This window comes from Rana temporaria, chromosome 10 (assembly GCF_905171775.1).
Source record: "Rana temporaria chromosome 10, aRanTem1.1, whole genome shotgun sequence".
NCBI lineage: Eukaryota > Metazoa > Chordata > Amphibia > Anura > Ranidae > Rana > Rana temporaria.
In genome coordinates this window covers 72,706,460-72,724,482 of record NC_053498.1, presented here as the reverse complement: position 1 = coordinate 72,724,482, position 18,023 = coordinate 72,706,460, and the positions used below count along the sequence as shown (strand labels likewise).

Genomic DNA, 18,023 nt, shown 5'->3' with positions numbered 1-18,023 from the left:
AAAATATCAAGGGGTATGAATACTTTTTCAAGGCACTGTATATAATAAAAAATCTGCAGTATGAAGCATATGTTACACCTAAACTATATAGCACCACACATCGGCAGATATCTGAATAATTTCCGTAATTCTGAGGCCCCGTACACACGAGAGGATTATCTGCTGGAAACGGTCCTCCGTCCATCAGATCGAAATCCGCGCGGAATCCATCCGCGGTGACGTGTCGCGCCATCGCCGCGATGATGACGCGGCGACGTGCGCGACGCTGGAAGATAAAGACTTCCACACATGCGTCGAATCATTACGACGCATGCGAGGGAGAGGAGCGGACGGATTGATCCGGTGAGTCTGTACAGACCACTGGATCAATCCGCTGGACAGGATTCCAGCGGATAGATTTCTTAGCATGCTAAGAAATTTTTATCCGCTGGAAATCCGTCGGCTGGAATTTTTTCCGCAGATACATGTCCGCTCGGATGTACACACCACCGGATCTATCCGCTGGAACTGATCCGGGGATAAATCCCAGCGGATAGATCCGGTGGTGTGTACGAGGCCTAAAAGTTCTTGATGGGAGAAACCATGTTTTCTGATGTTTTTGTGTCCATAGCGGATATTGCACTCTCATTCATATGGTATCTTCTGGGGGAATAAAGCATACACTGTCAGTTCACATGCCCGAGGAAAACCAGTTTACTGCTCTTTTGCTTTACTTTGTTTAAAAATTGCTCAGTCAGCTCTAGTTTGTAAAGTAATAGGGCTGGATTCAGAAAGACTTACGACGGGCGTATCAGTAGATACGCCGTCGTAAGTCCGAATCCGGGCCGTCGCAACTTTAAGCGTATGCTCAAACTGAGATACGCTTAAATGTTGCTAAGATATGACCGGCGTAATTCTCCTACGCCGTCGTATCTTAACTGCATATTTGCGCTGGCCGCTAGAGGCGTGTACGCTGATTTACACCTAGAATATGTAAATCAGCTAGATACGCCTATTCACGAACGTACGCCCTGGCCGTCGCAGTACAGATACGCCGTTTACGTAAGGCTTTTTCCGGCGTAAAGTTACCCCTGCTATATGAGGCGCAGCCAATGTTAAGTATGGACGTCGGGACCGCGTTGAATTTTCCGTCGATTACGTAAGTCGTTCGCGAATAGGGCTGTGCGTAATTTACGTTCACGTCGAAAGCATTGAACTTTTGTGGGTTAATTTGGAGCATGCGCACTGTGATACTTTCACGGACGGCGCATGCGCCATTCGTAAAAAGCGTCATTTACGTGGGATCAAGATGATTTTGCATAAAACACGCCCACATCTTACAGATTTGAATTAGGCGGGCTTACGCCGGCCAATTTACGCCGCCGCAACTTACGGAGCAAGTGCTTTGTGAATACTGCACTTGCCTGTCAAAGTTGCTTGAGGCGTAGCGTAAATAGGATACGTTACGCCCGCACACAAATACGCGCTCCCTTCCTGAATCTACCCCGTAGTGTTTAGCTGTTTTTCCAAGCCACAAATGAGCTTTTAAAAATTTGGTCCACCACCAAAGGGGCAAAAGCACATAATGTCATATACATGTGTGAATACATGTCTCCATGCATAATGTTCTACTTCTCAATTGTCTTTTCCAAGTCTCTACTAGATTTGCTGTGCTCTGGGATTTCTGTTGTATTATCTGCTATCCTGCATTGACTTATCTAAGAAGATGTGTAAGAAGTGCAACATGAGGTAACTGCATATTTTACAACTGTCCAATCACTGAAAAGTTATGTCCAGTGGGATAGAACAGACAAACTGGTAAAGCACATCCTTGCAAAAATGAACACCCTTTCTATCCTCCTCCCATCCATCCAGCACCTTTTTCCTCACCTCCTAAAGCATGCTTTACTAACTTAAGTTGACCATCTTGGTCTATCGCCATCACTGGTTCCAGTGCATGGGACCAGTAATCCAGTGCTGCAGATGTGCTCGCAACAGCCAGACTCTGAGGCCTCGTACACACGACCGAGAAACTCCTCGTAAAAGAAACATCGTTTTCCTCGACGAGTTCCTTGTCAGGCTTGTCGAGAATCTTGTCAAGCTTTCTTTGCATACACACTGTCAAGACAAAATCTCGTTGTTCTCAAACGCGGTGACATACAACAGGTATGACGGCACTATAAAGGGGAAGTTTGATTTCACTGGCGCCACCCTTGGGGCTGCTTTTACTAATCTCATGTTACTGCGTGTTAAGTAAAAGTTTGGTGGGAGACGATTCACGCTTTTCAGTCTGTTACAGCGTGACGAATGTGCTATCTCCATTACGAATGCTACTTTTACCGAAGGTGCGCTCCCGTCTCATACTTTATTCTGAGCAAGTGCGGGTTTCTAAGCATACACACAAACGTGTTTCTCATCGTAAACCAGCCCGACGAGAAACATGACGAGGAAATTGGGACTCCCGACGAGAAAAAAAGAGAACTTGTTCTCTTTTTTACTCGTCGAGATCCACAACAGTTTTCTCGACAAAAAACATACACACGACCGTTTTCCTCGGCAAAAAAGCTCTGCCACCAAGTTTCTTGATGGATTTTGTCGAGGAAAACGGTAGTGTGTACGAGGCCTGAGAGTCCGCATGCACTGAACCTCTAATACCCCATACACACGATCGGAAATTCCGGCAGCAAAAATCCAAAGTGAGCTTTAGAACAGAAACTCCAACCGTGTGTATGCTCCATCTGACTTTTGCTGTCGGGATTTCGCCAACAAATGATTGAGAGCTGGTTCTCAAATTTTCCGCCAGAAAAAAATTCCTATGAGAAAATACGAGTGTCTGTAGTTTTTCCGACACGCAAAATTCCGATGCATGCTCGGAAAAAATTTGACGCATGCTCGCAAGCATTGAACTTCAATATCTCGTTGTAGTGTTGTACGTCACCGCGTTCTTGATGGATGAAAGTTCAGAGAACTTTTGTGTGACCGTATGTATGCAAGCCAAGCTTTAGCGGAATTCATCCATGGTTTTTCAGACAGAAAATCCGATCGTGTGTACGCGGCATAAGATTATTCTTGCAGATCCCAAGTGGACCCCACCACTGGACAGCCAAAAAGGAATTGTCACTGTTCAGCTAAGATTTAATCTCTAGTTAAAACAAATTCGCAGAAATAGAAGCTGACGTGAAAGATTTCTAATTGTGATAAGAAATGGGTTTTTCAGTATTGTCGTGTCTCTTCCCCAGCCTGGTGATCGGTCAGTGAAGAGTCAACTTTACCAATCTGCTTTCCCTTCCAATAAGCACCGTACGGTACAATAAAGTTTACATGGCTTGCATTTATGGTCATTCTTTCATAATCACATTAGGTACTTATACTGGCTGTATTTAAAAACCTATTAAATCCATGCATAAATGAATTTGATCAATGTAATGTTTCTATTATTTGTGTTGTTTTGTGTCTGTCTTGAGTTCCACCTCCAATTTCCAAAGATGAAGTTAAACACTGGCATCGTTTTAGTATTCACACCTCAATAGTCCTACCATTAGTATCAATTTATTATGCACGATTGCAGGTTATGACATGTTGCCCGCTTGGCTGAAATTCTCAAAGGTGGAGTAAAGACAATAACATTCTATGAATATATCAGTTAATGAAAGCGGGCAAGTTTTACTTTATGTCATTACATGACAAATCAATGAATAGCTTTCATGGAAATTAAGAATATTAAATTATTGACCCAATTATTATAAACTTAGTCATGCAAAACCATGAGACTGATGAACCATGCCAGTAAACCACAGCAACAAGGAAATATTTGTTTGCCAGTTAGTACTCTTTATACAGTCTGCTCTTCAGCACAGCTTCAACAGCTACAGTATATCACAAAAGTGAGTACACCCCTCACATTTTTGTAAATATTTTATTATATCTTTTCATGTGACAACACTGAAGAAATTACACTTTGTTACAATGCAAAGTAGTGAGTGTACAGCTTGTATAACAGTGTAAATGTGCTGATAAAAGTGATACTCTCGTGCTGTGTACTACAACCAAGTGGTTACCATGAGCAGCCTGCAGCTGAGCCGTAGCAAACAAATTAATATGGGAAAAAAAAATAGTGCTGCGCTGTAGAGTGACTGGTAAATTGACTAAGTGACAAATAGCTCCAATTTGAAAGTTCAGGTGCAAATACTATGGCCCGGATTCAGAAAGACTTACGACGGGCGTATCAGTAGATACGCCGTCGTAAGTCCGAATCTGCGCCGTCGCAACTTTAAGCGTATGCTCAAACTGAGATACGCTTAAATGTTGCTAAGATAGGACCGGCGTAAGTCTCCTACGCCGTTGTATCTTAACTGCATATTTACGCTGGCCGCTAGGGGCGTGTACGCTGATTTACGCCTAGAATATGTAAATCAGCTAGATACGCCTATTCACAAACGTACGCCCGGCCATCGCAGTACAGACATGCCGTTTACGCAAGGCTTTTTCCGACGTAAAGTTACCCCTGCTATATGAGGCGCAGCCAATGTTAAGTATGAACGTCGGGCCAGCATCAAATTTTCCGTCGATTAGGTTGTTTGCGTAAGTTGTTTGCGAATAGTGCTGTGTGTAATTTACGTTCACGTCGAAAGCTTTGGCTTTTTGCGGGTTAATTTGGAGCATGCGCACTGGGATACTTTTTCGTAAAAAGCGTCATTTACGTGGGGTCACAATGATTTTACATAAAACACGCCCACATCTTACACATTTGAATTAGGCGGGCTTACGCCGGCCAATTTACGCTACGCCGCCGCAACTTACGGAGCAAGTGCTTTGTAAAAAATGCACTTGCCTGTCAAAGTTGCGGAGGCGTAGCATAAATAGGATACGCTACGCCCGCACAGAGTTACGCGCACCCTACCTGAATCTGGCCCTATATGGATATGCACAAATCACAATGCATCAATGAAGTGAATAAATTAATGAACAGGGTAAGGTGCAACAAACAAATGATATAGAGGTGCACGCAAGGTGCAATAAAGTGAACAGTGCAAAAAAGGATATCACGTAAATAAACAACTGGGCGCAAATACCAGCCAAAGTGATAATATGTTTAACCAATGTGCCAATCAAAAGTAAAGAAAACACAAACGAAACTGTTAATACAAGTCAATCCAGGAGTATAAGATGAGTGATAATTTCCTTCACCAAACAGTAAGTGAACGGCTGGTGTCAAGCCACTCCAAAGTGATGGCACCTCAATGTGCACTAGCCTCTGATCCTATGGCTGTAAGATGACAGCATGTATCTAGATCCAATGCTCAAGATGGCCCCCGGAGGTCCCCTGTAGGGTCCCTCTCTAATGGATCTGGTATAGGTTGGGTTCCCTTTGCTGGGTACAGCCTCCTATGTGGTCACCTCAGTACCAATGGTTAGTATGAAAACAAGGTCCCAGAAAGTGTAATAAAGTTTAAATCAACAGTTTTTTTTACTAAAAACGTAAAGGTGGTGCACTCACTTTTTAAAAAACGCTCACAAACAGACAATCCCCAAATGGTGAGCTTGTATTCCTGCGTCACATCTTGGTTTTGCCTATAGCTCAATCCCAACACATATCGTCACGCCTACGTGACTTCTGATGAAGGCCTCTGATGAAGTCACGTGGGCCTGACGATACTCGTCGGGATTGAGCTATATGCAAAACCGGAAGTGACGCAGGAATACAAGCTCACCGCTCGTAGATTGTCTGTGAGCACTTTTTATTAAGTAAGTTTACCAACTCTACGTTTTTAGTAATAAACTTAATTGGCTGGCAATTCTTTTCTGTTTGTATTCAAGACAAATTCACGACCAATGCCCTTCGTACAAAAGTCTTACGCTTTAGCCACAGAAAATCTGATCGTGTGTATGAGGCTTTAGTGTGTGGTGCATGCACACTGTCACATTGTCATGGTCCAAGGGAAGTGGAATGCAGTCCCCTAATGCATTCTGATGTGATTTTATGTTTAATCTTAACCCTTAACCCTCCTAACCCGCTGGTATTTCATTGTATGGTAACTATACACTCTCTATTTTATATTGTAAAGCACTGTGTAAACTGCTAGTGCTATATAATTCCTGTATAATAATCTATTTTTTTTAAAGTTTTCAAATTTTCCACAAGAAAACAAAACAATAGAGAAACTGTATATCACAAAGAATACTCTTTCCACCACCGGAAAAATTACAGGAGATACAATGAGAATGCTGGTGCATTTGGTAAGAAAAGGCACTTAAGCTCATTCCGGACCAAATAGAGGGTGTGTGCCAAGTTAATGTAATCACTCGTAAGGGCGGGCACAATACTTTAATAGCTGTAAAAAATACAACATGGATGTAATAGAAGATGCTTTGATTGGTTGGGATTTTTGACCTTCGCACCAGATAAAGCCAAGAGAAGGAACTTGGCCCTGGTTTAGTATAATTTATTCCCCCAGCGGTTCTACAACACATTAACTTTATATTTCTTTATAGGTTCATTCAATTATATTCTCTTCATAGATGACATAATTTTTTTATTATATTATTATTATATCAATCAACTTAATTTCTCAATTACTTGTCATCAAATAGCCGCCATGAAGCTATGATTATGACACTTCATGTTACATAATCTTATCCTACAATCCGATACGTTATCTATTTTAATTTACATTTCTAAGAGTTACTTTCCTGAACGATTTTGTCTTTTTCTACTATACTATTGTACATGTTCTGTTAATGGAATATCTATTTCTATTATATTATTGTACATGCTTTGTTAATGGAAATTTGCTGGCAATTATAAAATTCAATAAAATATTTGAAACAGAAAAAAAATCCAACATAGAAACAGTATCAAACCAGGTATATAAAGAGCATCTGCCAGTATCTACATGTTTTTTCAGCTCTTTAGGGCCACCCTTTGGGCAACTTCTGCTAATGTTGTGTTATGGTGAGCATTGCTTCTGAGCATGCGTTTTTTTGTACTTTGGAGTTTTGTATACACACGATCGGATAATCCGACAACACACATTTGTTGGCGGAAACATTTGTCCACGGAAAATCCGACAACAATTGTCTGATGGAGCATACAAACAGGCGGATTTTCCGACAACAGCCTGTCATCACACAATTCCCATTGGGAAATCCAATCGTGTGTACGAAGCTTTACAGTCATCTTTCATGAGCCATGCGCTAACATCAATTTATTGTAGGAGCCATAAAACAAATGGAACCCAAAGGCGTTCAAGGACCAGCAACAATTTGCTATTTCTGAAAAACATACTGCACATGTTCTAAACAAATGTTTAAAGCAAATGGCCCGTACATACGATTCGAAAACCATACGAAAAATACCACTTTCTAAGAGATCGTACGATAATCGGATCATTGGTACAGAGCTTTCGGGAGCCAATCACTACAGTTCATCCTGCATTATCTGATCAGACAAGCATGAAAATGTTTCTCGTATGATACCAGATTGTACGATTTTCATTTAATCAGTACAATTATCGTCCGAAAATACAATACAAATACACTACAACACAATACATCACTTCCGATTTTTTATTTTGTCGTACGAGAATTTTCGAAACTTTTGTAACCTCTCCATTTTCGATATGTGACTAGAATGCAAAAAATAAGAACGAACTCTCATACAAATTTAAGATTGTGTGTATGGGCCATTATATTTTCATAAATAAAGAAAGCTATTATAAACAACAATATTTATAAATACATATGTATAAAATATTTTCTTTAATTAAAATTTGATACGGCATGCTTACTATCAATAAAATACTTTCACAATACTTTTTTTTTTATATATTTGAATGCCAGGTGCCTACTCCATTAGTTTTGCAAACTGCACAATCATATCTGTGTCAACAAAATGACATCTTCCTTCCTCTAACAATAATTATAGCATGCTCCCATGTATCAGTCATTACACCATTAAAATAGATCCCCATTGTTTGCATTTGACAAGAGTGAACATTTCATTAATCCTTTGTAAGATTTTTTTTTGCGAGTGATGACCAATAAACACATTTTGGAAGTTTAAGCAAACATATGTTTGCTTAAACATAGGAAATCGAACACAAGTCAAAAGGGTGTGTGTTGTGCAGCACTGTTGTCACCTGAGACACTTTTCAGGCGAGGTCAGGCTTACTTTAAAACAAGTAAATACGATAAATCAGCTGGTAAATTTTTAAGGTTGTCCAACCAACAATGCAGCTGTGCTAAGTTCAGAAATTCCACTAACCGTAATATACCTCAAACCCCAAATGAGTGTTCAACGTAAAATAGCTAAATGCATGGAAGGTTCTGTTTGTTGCGAATAAGTAATTTCTTTGTAGAGGTCTGACATGCCCCTTCTTAAAGTGGGCATGTCAGAAAAAAAAAAAATGAAAATGAAAAAAAAAACATTTCTTTACTTACCCAAAATAGCTGTTGCTATGAATCCTGAATCTGCCTCTTCATCCTCCGCGGTGGATCCTTTTCCTCCTCCTACACTCGGTTTCTTCTTGTGAATGGAGCGCGCTGCATTCTGGGAACTGTGTGTATCCCAGAAAGCAGCCGGCCCATTCACAAAGTGCCGCGCTGCTCGCTCATGCGCATTAGGAAACGGGCAGTGAAGCCGTTTCCCTTACTGTAGATGGCGGCGCCTGGAGCTGCCAGGATCGAGGATCGGCGGGGGGCCGACATCGCTACGACTAGGACAGGAAAGTGTCCTTATTAAAAGTCAGCAGCTACCGTGTTAGTGTTAGTAGCTGCTGACTTTTAACTTTTTTTTTTACCGGACCTCCGCTTTAAGGCCCGTACACACGCTTTGATTTTCGGATGTCAATTGTGTTATGACAACCGATCGTCCGCAAATTTTACGGTTAGTATGGTGCTTCCTAAAGCCGATTTCACTTTTTCATCAGACAAAAGCTGGATGTGCAGACTATAAATTTTTTGTCGGATGTGAACTCAACGTCTGATTTTCATTTCATTTTACGTTTTTTGTATGAAAAAAATCGTAAGAGCAAGACTACGCATGCTCAGAAATGAAAGAATACATACAAAACTATTTTACACGTTGTGTCACTTCTAATGTTGTATTCTGGCAAACGAAAATTCTCATATTGTTAGTAACCTCTTCACTTTGGACATGAGACTAACATGCCACAAAAATTGGACGTTCTGTCGTCCGAAAATCTTAAGAGTCTTAAGAGTCATACGCCTCCAAATAGCGGGAACCATAAACTTTTCTTACTGTAGAGCCAGACCTCTGCAGAGAGGCCACTGCTTCCCCACAGAGAGCAAAGATCCCACTCTCCATCTGCTGACAGGGGACAGGCTTTTCTAATTAGGCTATGGCTGCTTTAGCAAGAACATGTAAAATAAGGCATTAAGCACCTTCTTTATGACCTGGATAACCTATTTATCTAGCCGATTTAAACTGAGGTTCAAGTGGGCCTTAATCAAAGTTCTATGGAACCCACTGCAACCAGATTTTACAAAGCTCCTGACATGTTGCAGGTGGATTCTGTTTTCTAAAGCCTTGCGTGGTCATGCAACACTGTACCCAAATTTAATCCCCCCCCCCCCCCACAAATAGAGCTTAATTTTGGTGGTATTTGATCACCTCTGCAGTTTTAATTTTTTGCACTATTAACAAAAGAAGAGCGACAATTTTGAAAAAAACACAATATTTTTTACTTTTTGATTTAACAAATATCACAATTTAAAAAAATAAAAATAAATTCCTCAGTTTAGACCGATATGTATTCTTCTACATATTTTTTGTATTGGTTGGTTTGCACAAAAGTTATAGCGTCTACAAAATTGGGGATAGATTTATGGCATTTTTTTTTTACTAGTAATGGCGGCACTGAAGGGGTTAATATGTTCCCTATTGAGTGATTCTAACTGTAGAGGGAGGGGACTCACAAGGGAAGGAGACCGATGTGTGTTCCTCTGTACTGGGAACACACATCGGTCTCCTCACCTCTGATAGGAGGTGGATCTGTGTGTTTACACACACAGATCCACACTCCTGCCGTGATCGCGGGCAATCGCGGGTGCCCGGCAGACATTGCGGCCGCCGGGCATGCGCACCGGGTCACTAGCGATGCCACGCGCACCCCCTAGACGGCCGGGGAGAAAGGACGTCATATGACGTCCACCCGGAGGGAGGGAGGGTCCCTGCCGGTGTCATATTACTTTGGCACGGTAAGGAAGTGGTTAAAGAGAAGTACAGCCAAAGCTGCACTGCATAGACCTGTTTAAAGCAGACAGCCCACTGTCAGCTGATGTCACAGAGCCAGTTCAGGCTGGGGAAAGATCGTGACCACATGGTCGAGATCCACCCAGGAGCTTGGACCAGCATTTGTCTTAGCCTTTCAGTGAATTGCTGAGAACCTGAGCCAGCCGTTTTCACCCCCTCCACAGCCCAGAGCTCCAGTAAATGCCAGTGGGGGGGGGGGCAGAGCAGACAGCAGTGACTTACAGTCACAGAGCACTTAGAACCTGGGTGCTCAGCGGTCTTTGATCGCTTGCTTCTTAGTCTTATGCCACATACACACGATCATTTTTCGGCTTGAAAAAAAACGTAGTTTTTCAGCATGTCCAAAAAACAATGTTTTTCCAACTTCATCATTAAAAACAACCTTGCCCACACACCATAGTTTTAAAAAAATGATGAACAAAGCACGGTGACGTACAACGGCACTCTAAAGGGGAAGTTCTATTTGCCTTTTGGCTGCTTTAGCTGATTCCGTGTTAGTAAAAGACGATTCGCGCTTTTCTGTCTGTTACAGCGTGATGAATGTGCTTACTCCATTATGAACAGTAGTTTTACCAGAACGAGCGCTCCCGTCTCATAACTTGCTTCTGAGCATGCGCTGGTTTAAAACGTCGTTTTAGCCCACACACAATCATTTTTTACAACCCGAAAAACAAAATTTTTTTAAACAACGTTAAAAAATGCAGCATTTTCAAAAAAAATTTTGGTCGTTTTTCAGAAGCCGAAAAATTATGTGTAACCCACACACGATCATTTTAAATTACGTTTTTAAAAACGTTGTTTTTTTTCATGCCGAAAAATGATCATGTGTACGCGGCATAAGAGATGGTGGGGGACAGATGCAGCATCCACCTAGATAAGTATGATTCTCTTCAAAAAGCAGTGGTATGTGTTCACTATGCCTTGTGAATATGCATTGGTGTGTCACACATTTTACAGAACCTGCCTTCTGATCTACAGGAAGCACAGTCAGTATTGGAAACACACCACATTATCATTGCCTGCAGGTAGCATGGTACCATGGGATATTTAGTTCTTAGAAATCAAAAGTGGACCAGGGGAATGAGCAGAGGAGAAGCTGCAACGCATGCAGGGAATCTAGAAGTTATGAGGAGAGATGACCAGCAGACAGGCAGAAATCACAACATGACAGGAAATGTTTCAAGCAAGCTTATATTGGATTTTCAAAATTCCCAATTGTTTCTTTGCTATTACAATGCTGACAATATACAATTACTTCCCTTTTGTGAAGAAACATACCACCCCAAACTCACACAGTCCTACTGGCCAATTATGCAGCTCCTCAAAGTGAGCCAGTAGAGAGGGGGGAATAGCCAAGCTCCACCACCCAGAAGTGGGGGCTATGGCCCTTCAGAACACCAGCAATTGCCATACACTGCAGCCTGTTATAGCTGCTGCAGGTCTGCAGGCACTACCTGCTAGCCTAGTCTTTTATTATATGATTTGTGTGCCCAAGCCCTGAATATCATTCAGTGGTACAGTTTTCTTGAATCCCAGATTCACTTATAATGATTACTTAATCTATGGTTAGTCTCTTGTTACTTATTTATTCTACCAGACTCTCCTGAACTGCCATGCTTCTTTTATCCTTATAAATATTCATACTGACACTGCTTGGAATTGATGTTTCTCACCAGTTAGTATTCCATGCAATGAGATTGACTTACTAAAGGCAAATAGAATGGTTAATTTGCAAATGAATTTTTCTGTGCAAGGAACATTTTCATCAGCATACTAAATGTGGTGAGAATTCACTCTGTAATGAACATCTAATCACGTGCAAAAAAAAAACAGTATCTTACCCACAATTGGATGATGGAAGTCAACAGACTTCACCTCATCCATTAAGCTAAAATTCATTGCAAAGGGAAAATTTACTTTTCTAAGTAAACAGCCTATTTGCCGGGCCTAAGACGCCTCATTATCTCACCCCTTCTATGTGAACCACCATGCAGACGTGGAAGGTGGGTGAGGCGCTGAGGGCGCCCCAGCCTAACTCCTGGTCTCCTCACAACCCCCTGTGGCTGAAACCCAACCTACCGCAGTTCAATACCTTCCCGGATCCGCAGGCCTGGGCCAAATATAAAATACTGACCCTTGAACATGTGATCACTAACGGAGAGCTTTCCCCCTTCCATGTTTTACGTGCCAAGTTTAGCATGCCAGCACAGGCCCACTTTAGGTACCTCCAAATAGTGCATACATATAGGTGTCAGTTTTTGGGCCAGCCAGTTGAATTGGCGTATTTGAGCTTGAATCCACCCTTCGGGTAAAAAACTTGGAGAAACCCATGTTTTAACTCTATGGGTCCCTGTTGGTTGCTGCCACCCCCGAGTTGTCCTCCCTCTGCAGGAAATGGATGGGGGACATACCGGAGCTGGACGAGGATAACTGGAGGGAGATGTGGGATTTCCCCTTCTCCACTCTAGTCCTAGCACAGGACAAACTAGCCCAGTACAAAATTGTACACAGAGCTCCTTATACGCCTCACAGGCTGCACCAGATGTCGTCGGCACATTCTCCAGGATGCTGGCGTTGCTCTCAAAAACCGGGTGAATTTTTCCATATTTTCTGGCTTTGCCCAGCAATCGCACAGTATTGGAAGGCAATACCCCAAATACTGTCTGTTGAGGCAGGTGGAACAAATGTCAGCAATTAGAGCCAGGAAAATACTCATCTCCCTGCTACTGTATTATGCGTGTAAGGCTATCACAATGCACTGGAAATAATCGTCTCCCCCCTCTGTCGAATACTGGAAGAGCCTAGTGAATGCCAGTTTACCCCTTTATAAAGCTACCTACTCGGGCAGGGGCTGCCCACAAAAATTTGAGAAGGTATGGTCCTGTTGGCTAGACGATGCTACCACGGCAACTGATGTTGTAAGTACTTTCTAGATTAACGATGTAATTTTGATCTGTTTAGGCACTGACCCAATTTTTGCCCAGCTTACATCATCCTGTTGACATTATGCTGAGCACTGCTCATCCTGTATTGAACCTCTCCCCATATTGTAGGTTGTAGTCTTCGTAAGTTGTTTGTGTAAGTTGTTTGTGTTATCTGTTGTGCCCTATTGTGGTCTGATCACTCAACGGGTGACTGGCCCCTGCGTGGGCAACTGTTCGGCCCCTGCGTGGGCTATTCTTGTATAACAATGAAAACCTTAATAAAAATGATTTAAAAAAAAAAAAGCAGCCTATTTGTCTTTATTAAATCAACTCCAATCATCCTGTGGTCTCCAAAATTATGGAACTTTTTTCTGTCACTTGGATTATCAATCTGTCCCGTTCCTGGTATACCTTGTGTAGCTAATTTTGTTGATCTCGCCACTCCTCAGACTAAAGATAGCTCACCCAATAGAGCAAAAACTCCAAGAAGCCATTGCAAAATTTCACAGACCATTTCCTGTTTTCGTGTGAAATCTAAACGAGTAGTGACAAGTACTTCAAGTATCTCCTTATGAGCTAACTCTTATGGTATCCAAAAGGTAAAAATTATATGATAACCTATTTACACTTCGCTCAGGCTGTTTTTACATTACCCAGTAGAAGCTGGGTGGTTACAACAAATGGTAATGTACTTATATAAACGTACTTGTGTGCACGCCACACTTTTCAGATATTTATTTGTAAAAAAAAAAAACATTTATCATTTTCCTTCCACTTCACAAAAATGTGCCACGTTGTGTTGGTCTATCACATAAAATCCCAATAAAGTACAATTACATTTGTGGTTGTAACATGGTAAAATGTGGAAAATGTCAAGGGGTATGAATACTTTTTCAAGGCACTATATATATATATATATATATATATATATATATATATATATATATAGTTTAAATTCAAACAGAAAGAAGCACACCAGATTTCTCATAGTTCTAAAGGTTCTCAGTAAATATTACCTCTATGGCCCCGTACACACGACCGAACATGTCTGCTGAAACTGGTCCGTGGACCAGTTTCAGCAGACATGTTCGGTCGTGTGTAGGCCTGAGCGGACAGGATTCCAGCATACATTTGCCCGCCGGGCCTTTTTCCAGCGGGCAAATATTTCTGGACTTGTTTTAAAACAGCCCACTGGAATCCTGTCCGCTCAGACATGTTCGGTCGTCTGTACAGACCTACCGTACATGTCCGAGCGCCCGCCATCCCTCGCATGCGTCAAATGACTTCGACGCATGCGTGGAAGCATTGAACTGGCAGGGCCTCCCACATCGCCGCGTCATCGCCGCGTCATCGTCGCGGCGACGGCGCGGACACACCCTGCGTATTGTTTACGCGCGGATTTCTGTATGATGGTGAGTACAGCCACCATACAGAAATCCCCGGGCAGACATGTACGGTGAAAACGGTCTGGCGGACTGGTTTCATCATACATGTTTGGTCGTCTGTACACGGCCTTAGTGATTAAGAGATCGTCATATACGGTACCCCCAGTCCAAAAATGGATAAAAAGTAATGAGATATAACACGTTCTCATGAAGGCTCCATACTTCTGGAGATAAGAAAAATTCTCAAACATGAACTAATTATAGCAAAGCAAAGATTAAGCAACCTGACTTGATAAAGCCTCCAAATATGTTCTCCAAATATGAACTTTACCTGCCCAAGTCTTTCTCTTTTACAATTAGTTAATGATGGTTAACATATCAAATCACACTCCCCTTGAACTAACTCCCACCCCGGTCCATATCTCGACCACCACTCACTATCCGTTTTCTTCTGACTTTCATTCTCACTTTTTCGTCCAACATTTTAAAGGGTCCATAGGGACATCTTTTTGTTTGTCTTCATGTTTCTTGCCATAAAGATTAAAAGGAACACAAAAGTAGATTGAAGCACATTGCCATGACTTAGAAGGAAGTCAAATGCACCTGTCAATGGATTCGGAATGAAATCCAACTGATCTCAAATGCAAGCAGAGTACACTCGGGTTTATTTACTAAAACTGGAGCGTGCAAAATGAGGCTTACCTCTGCATTAAGACGAATGAGCTTCTAAACTCAGCTTGTTCAATTAGGCTTTGGCAATAAAACCTGGAAGCTGATTGGTTTCTATGCAGAAGTGAGCCTGATTTTGTACTTTCCAGCTTCAGTAAATAAACCCCTCTGTGATACCCATCAACACAATTCCAAGATTTTTCATGGCAACCCGAATAATGGTGCACAATACACATGTGTATAATTTTTATAATATACTGTATATATGAAATGTTAATATTAAATAATAATTATTATATTTATTATTATAGTCATTATTATTAATAATTATTCTAATATGAGTTTATTTTTTATTTATTTTTCATAGCACCACTACTATTATCCACTGTTTCAACTTCACTAAAGATTAATTTCACTTGAAAATGGCTAGTTGTATTTTTTCACATTCATCTGGACTTGTTCTGTACAGCCAGATGACATGGCTCCCCAAATCATCACTGACTGTGGAAACTTCACACTGGACCTCATGCAACTTGGATTCTGTGCCTCTCCACTCTTCCTCCAGACTCTGGGACCTTGATTTCCAAATGAAATGCAACATTTTCCACAGTCAGTGATGATTTAGGGAGCCATGTCATCGGTTGGTGTTGGTCCATTGTGTTTTATCAAGTCCAAAGTCAGTGCAGCCGTCTACCCGGAAACTTTAGAGCACTTCATACTTCCCTCTGCTGACCAGCTTTATGGAGATGCTGATTTAATTTTTCAGCAGGACTTGGCACCTGCCCACACTGCCAAAAGTACCAATACCTTTTTTAATGATCATGGTATCACTGTGCTTGATTGGGTTTTCACTAGCTGTAAGTCAAATTCATCAAAATAAAAATAAAAAAGTGCTTGAAATATATCACTCTGTGTGTAACGCATCTATATAAAATATAAGTTTCACTTTTTGAATTGAATTACTAAAATAAATCAACTTTTTGATGATATTCAATTTTTTTGAGATGCACCTGTATATATTGTGCCTTTAATTTTCACATTGGGCCCTTTACCTCTTAAGCAATTACTTAGCTGACCTTTGCTAACCTCCTCCCTTGTCCTCAATGAGAAGTCAAATTGGGCAGACAGCACTAAACAGCAAGTCATAAGTTGATCAAACACAAATCAGACCCTAATATTGTCTCCCAGGTGCCATTCTAAGGGGTATACCACTTGATGGCTTTGTTTTTTAATCAGTATGTACTGTGTATTACAGCATGGTAGCTTTGGTATGTTTGTTTTACATAGTTAGTCAGGTTGAACAAAAAAATAACCAAAATGGAAACCAGCATATACAGAACCCTAAGCTCACAGTTTGTGCAGTGGGTGTAAAAAAACAAAAAGCAAAAAACAAAAAAAAGGATAAATCATGATCCGATTCACCCAACAGAAAAAAAAAATCCTTCCTAATCCCCTAAGGCAATCAGATATTCCTTGGATCAATAACCTTTTTTTAAAAAAACTAACAAAAATGACATCTAGCAATGCTTTTCTGTACAATGTATACTTTAAAGCTCAACTAGTCATTTTTTTTTGGGGGGGGGGGTACAAACAGGGTTAGAGAGAGGTTTGATTGCTATGTTCAGAACAAAAAATAAATAAAAAGTATAGATATTTTTATAGGTACAGTAGTACCAGGTTTAGTGAGTTTAGATGCCTTAGCTGAATGACAAATGTGTTCCTGAAAATCATTGAAAAATGTTAATATATGCAGAATACAAACAATACTGCTAAATATAACAACTACTTCAACCTTGTTAAACAACTCAGTCAGCTTCAAACACTGTGATGATACACTTAGCAAACATTTGCAGTCTTCCACGACATTATTGCTCAGGTGTAAAGTTTAGTCTGTACTATGGTATATAAAGCATACAAAGTCAATAATAGCATTATCTGTAGGTAAAACACTTACCGGAGGATTTGCCATTGATGAAGCTGGGAGGGTCAGCAATGTACATGAAAGATCATTTCATTCCATTGACTTGTATATCTATCTTAGTCAATAGATGTTTTGTTGTCTCAACTTCATTCCTTTTTTGTATCTCATACAATACAATTTAGTATAATAAATACTCCAGATTATGACACTTCTCGTATTTCTGTTCATGCAATAGTCCTCTTTCTAAGTTAATGCCTCTATTGAAAGTAATACGGGGCTTTGTAAAGTATCAGGTAGCACTACTCGTCTTCGTTTTCCCAGGTTAATCTAAAGCCAGGTAATACCTTTCCATCGCTTAGTCATATATTAAGTGTGTGTTGGGTAACTGTTTTGCCTGTTCCAGTTAGTACCAGTCCTTCACTGTATAACCCCCACCTCTGTCCTGGGCACAACCTGTCCTCTTTCCTGTCACGGCTATAGCCAGCCTTCTAGTCTGTGCCAAGCAGCATCTTTGCTCTCCTCCCTCTCAGGTAATTGGGATCCTCTCCTCATTCCCTCCCAAACTCACTCAACCTGTCATACCAGCCTAGGCTGTAATCCAGCACTTGTCATCGCTCCACTGCTCTTGCTTCCTCCCTGTTCTCCTACGTGTGATTTTTACAACAGTTTTAGAAAACAAGGACAATCTGAGATATGTCTCCATGTGACCTTTAATGTGAACATCACTTGGCTTAAAACATCTCAAAGATAACAAAAAAGGTGACGTTGTGCTTGCAAGTACTTAAGCTAGTCTTTAGTTTGATCCCTATGTATCTCTAGGGCTTTTGGGATCCCAGGTCCAAGCTGTAAGTGGAGCCTCAACATAAAGTGTC

At 41.1% G+C, this 18,023-nt stretch overlaps 1 protein-coding gene across 1 annotated transcript in view; it reads right to left on the bottom strand.

Moving 5' to 3' along the window:
- Positions 1 to 17,673, bottom strand: part of LOC120915178 (transmembrane protease serine 13-like) — an 89,863-nt gene extending 72,190 nt beyond the window's left edge. The window contains exon 1 of the mRNA XM_040325462.1: positions 17,185 to 17,673. Coding sequence (XP_040181396.1) covers positions 17,185 to 17,199 — 15 coding nt within the window. The 5' untranslated portion in view covers positions 17,200 to 17,673. The remainder of the gene's footprint in view (positions 1 to 17,184) is intronic.
- Between the last annotated feature and the right edge of the window lie 350 nt (positions 17,674 to 18,023).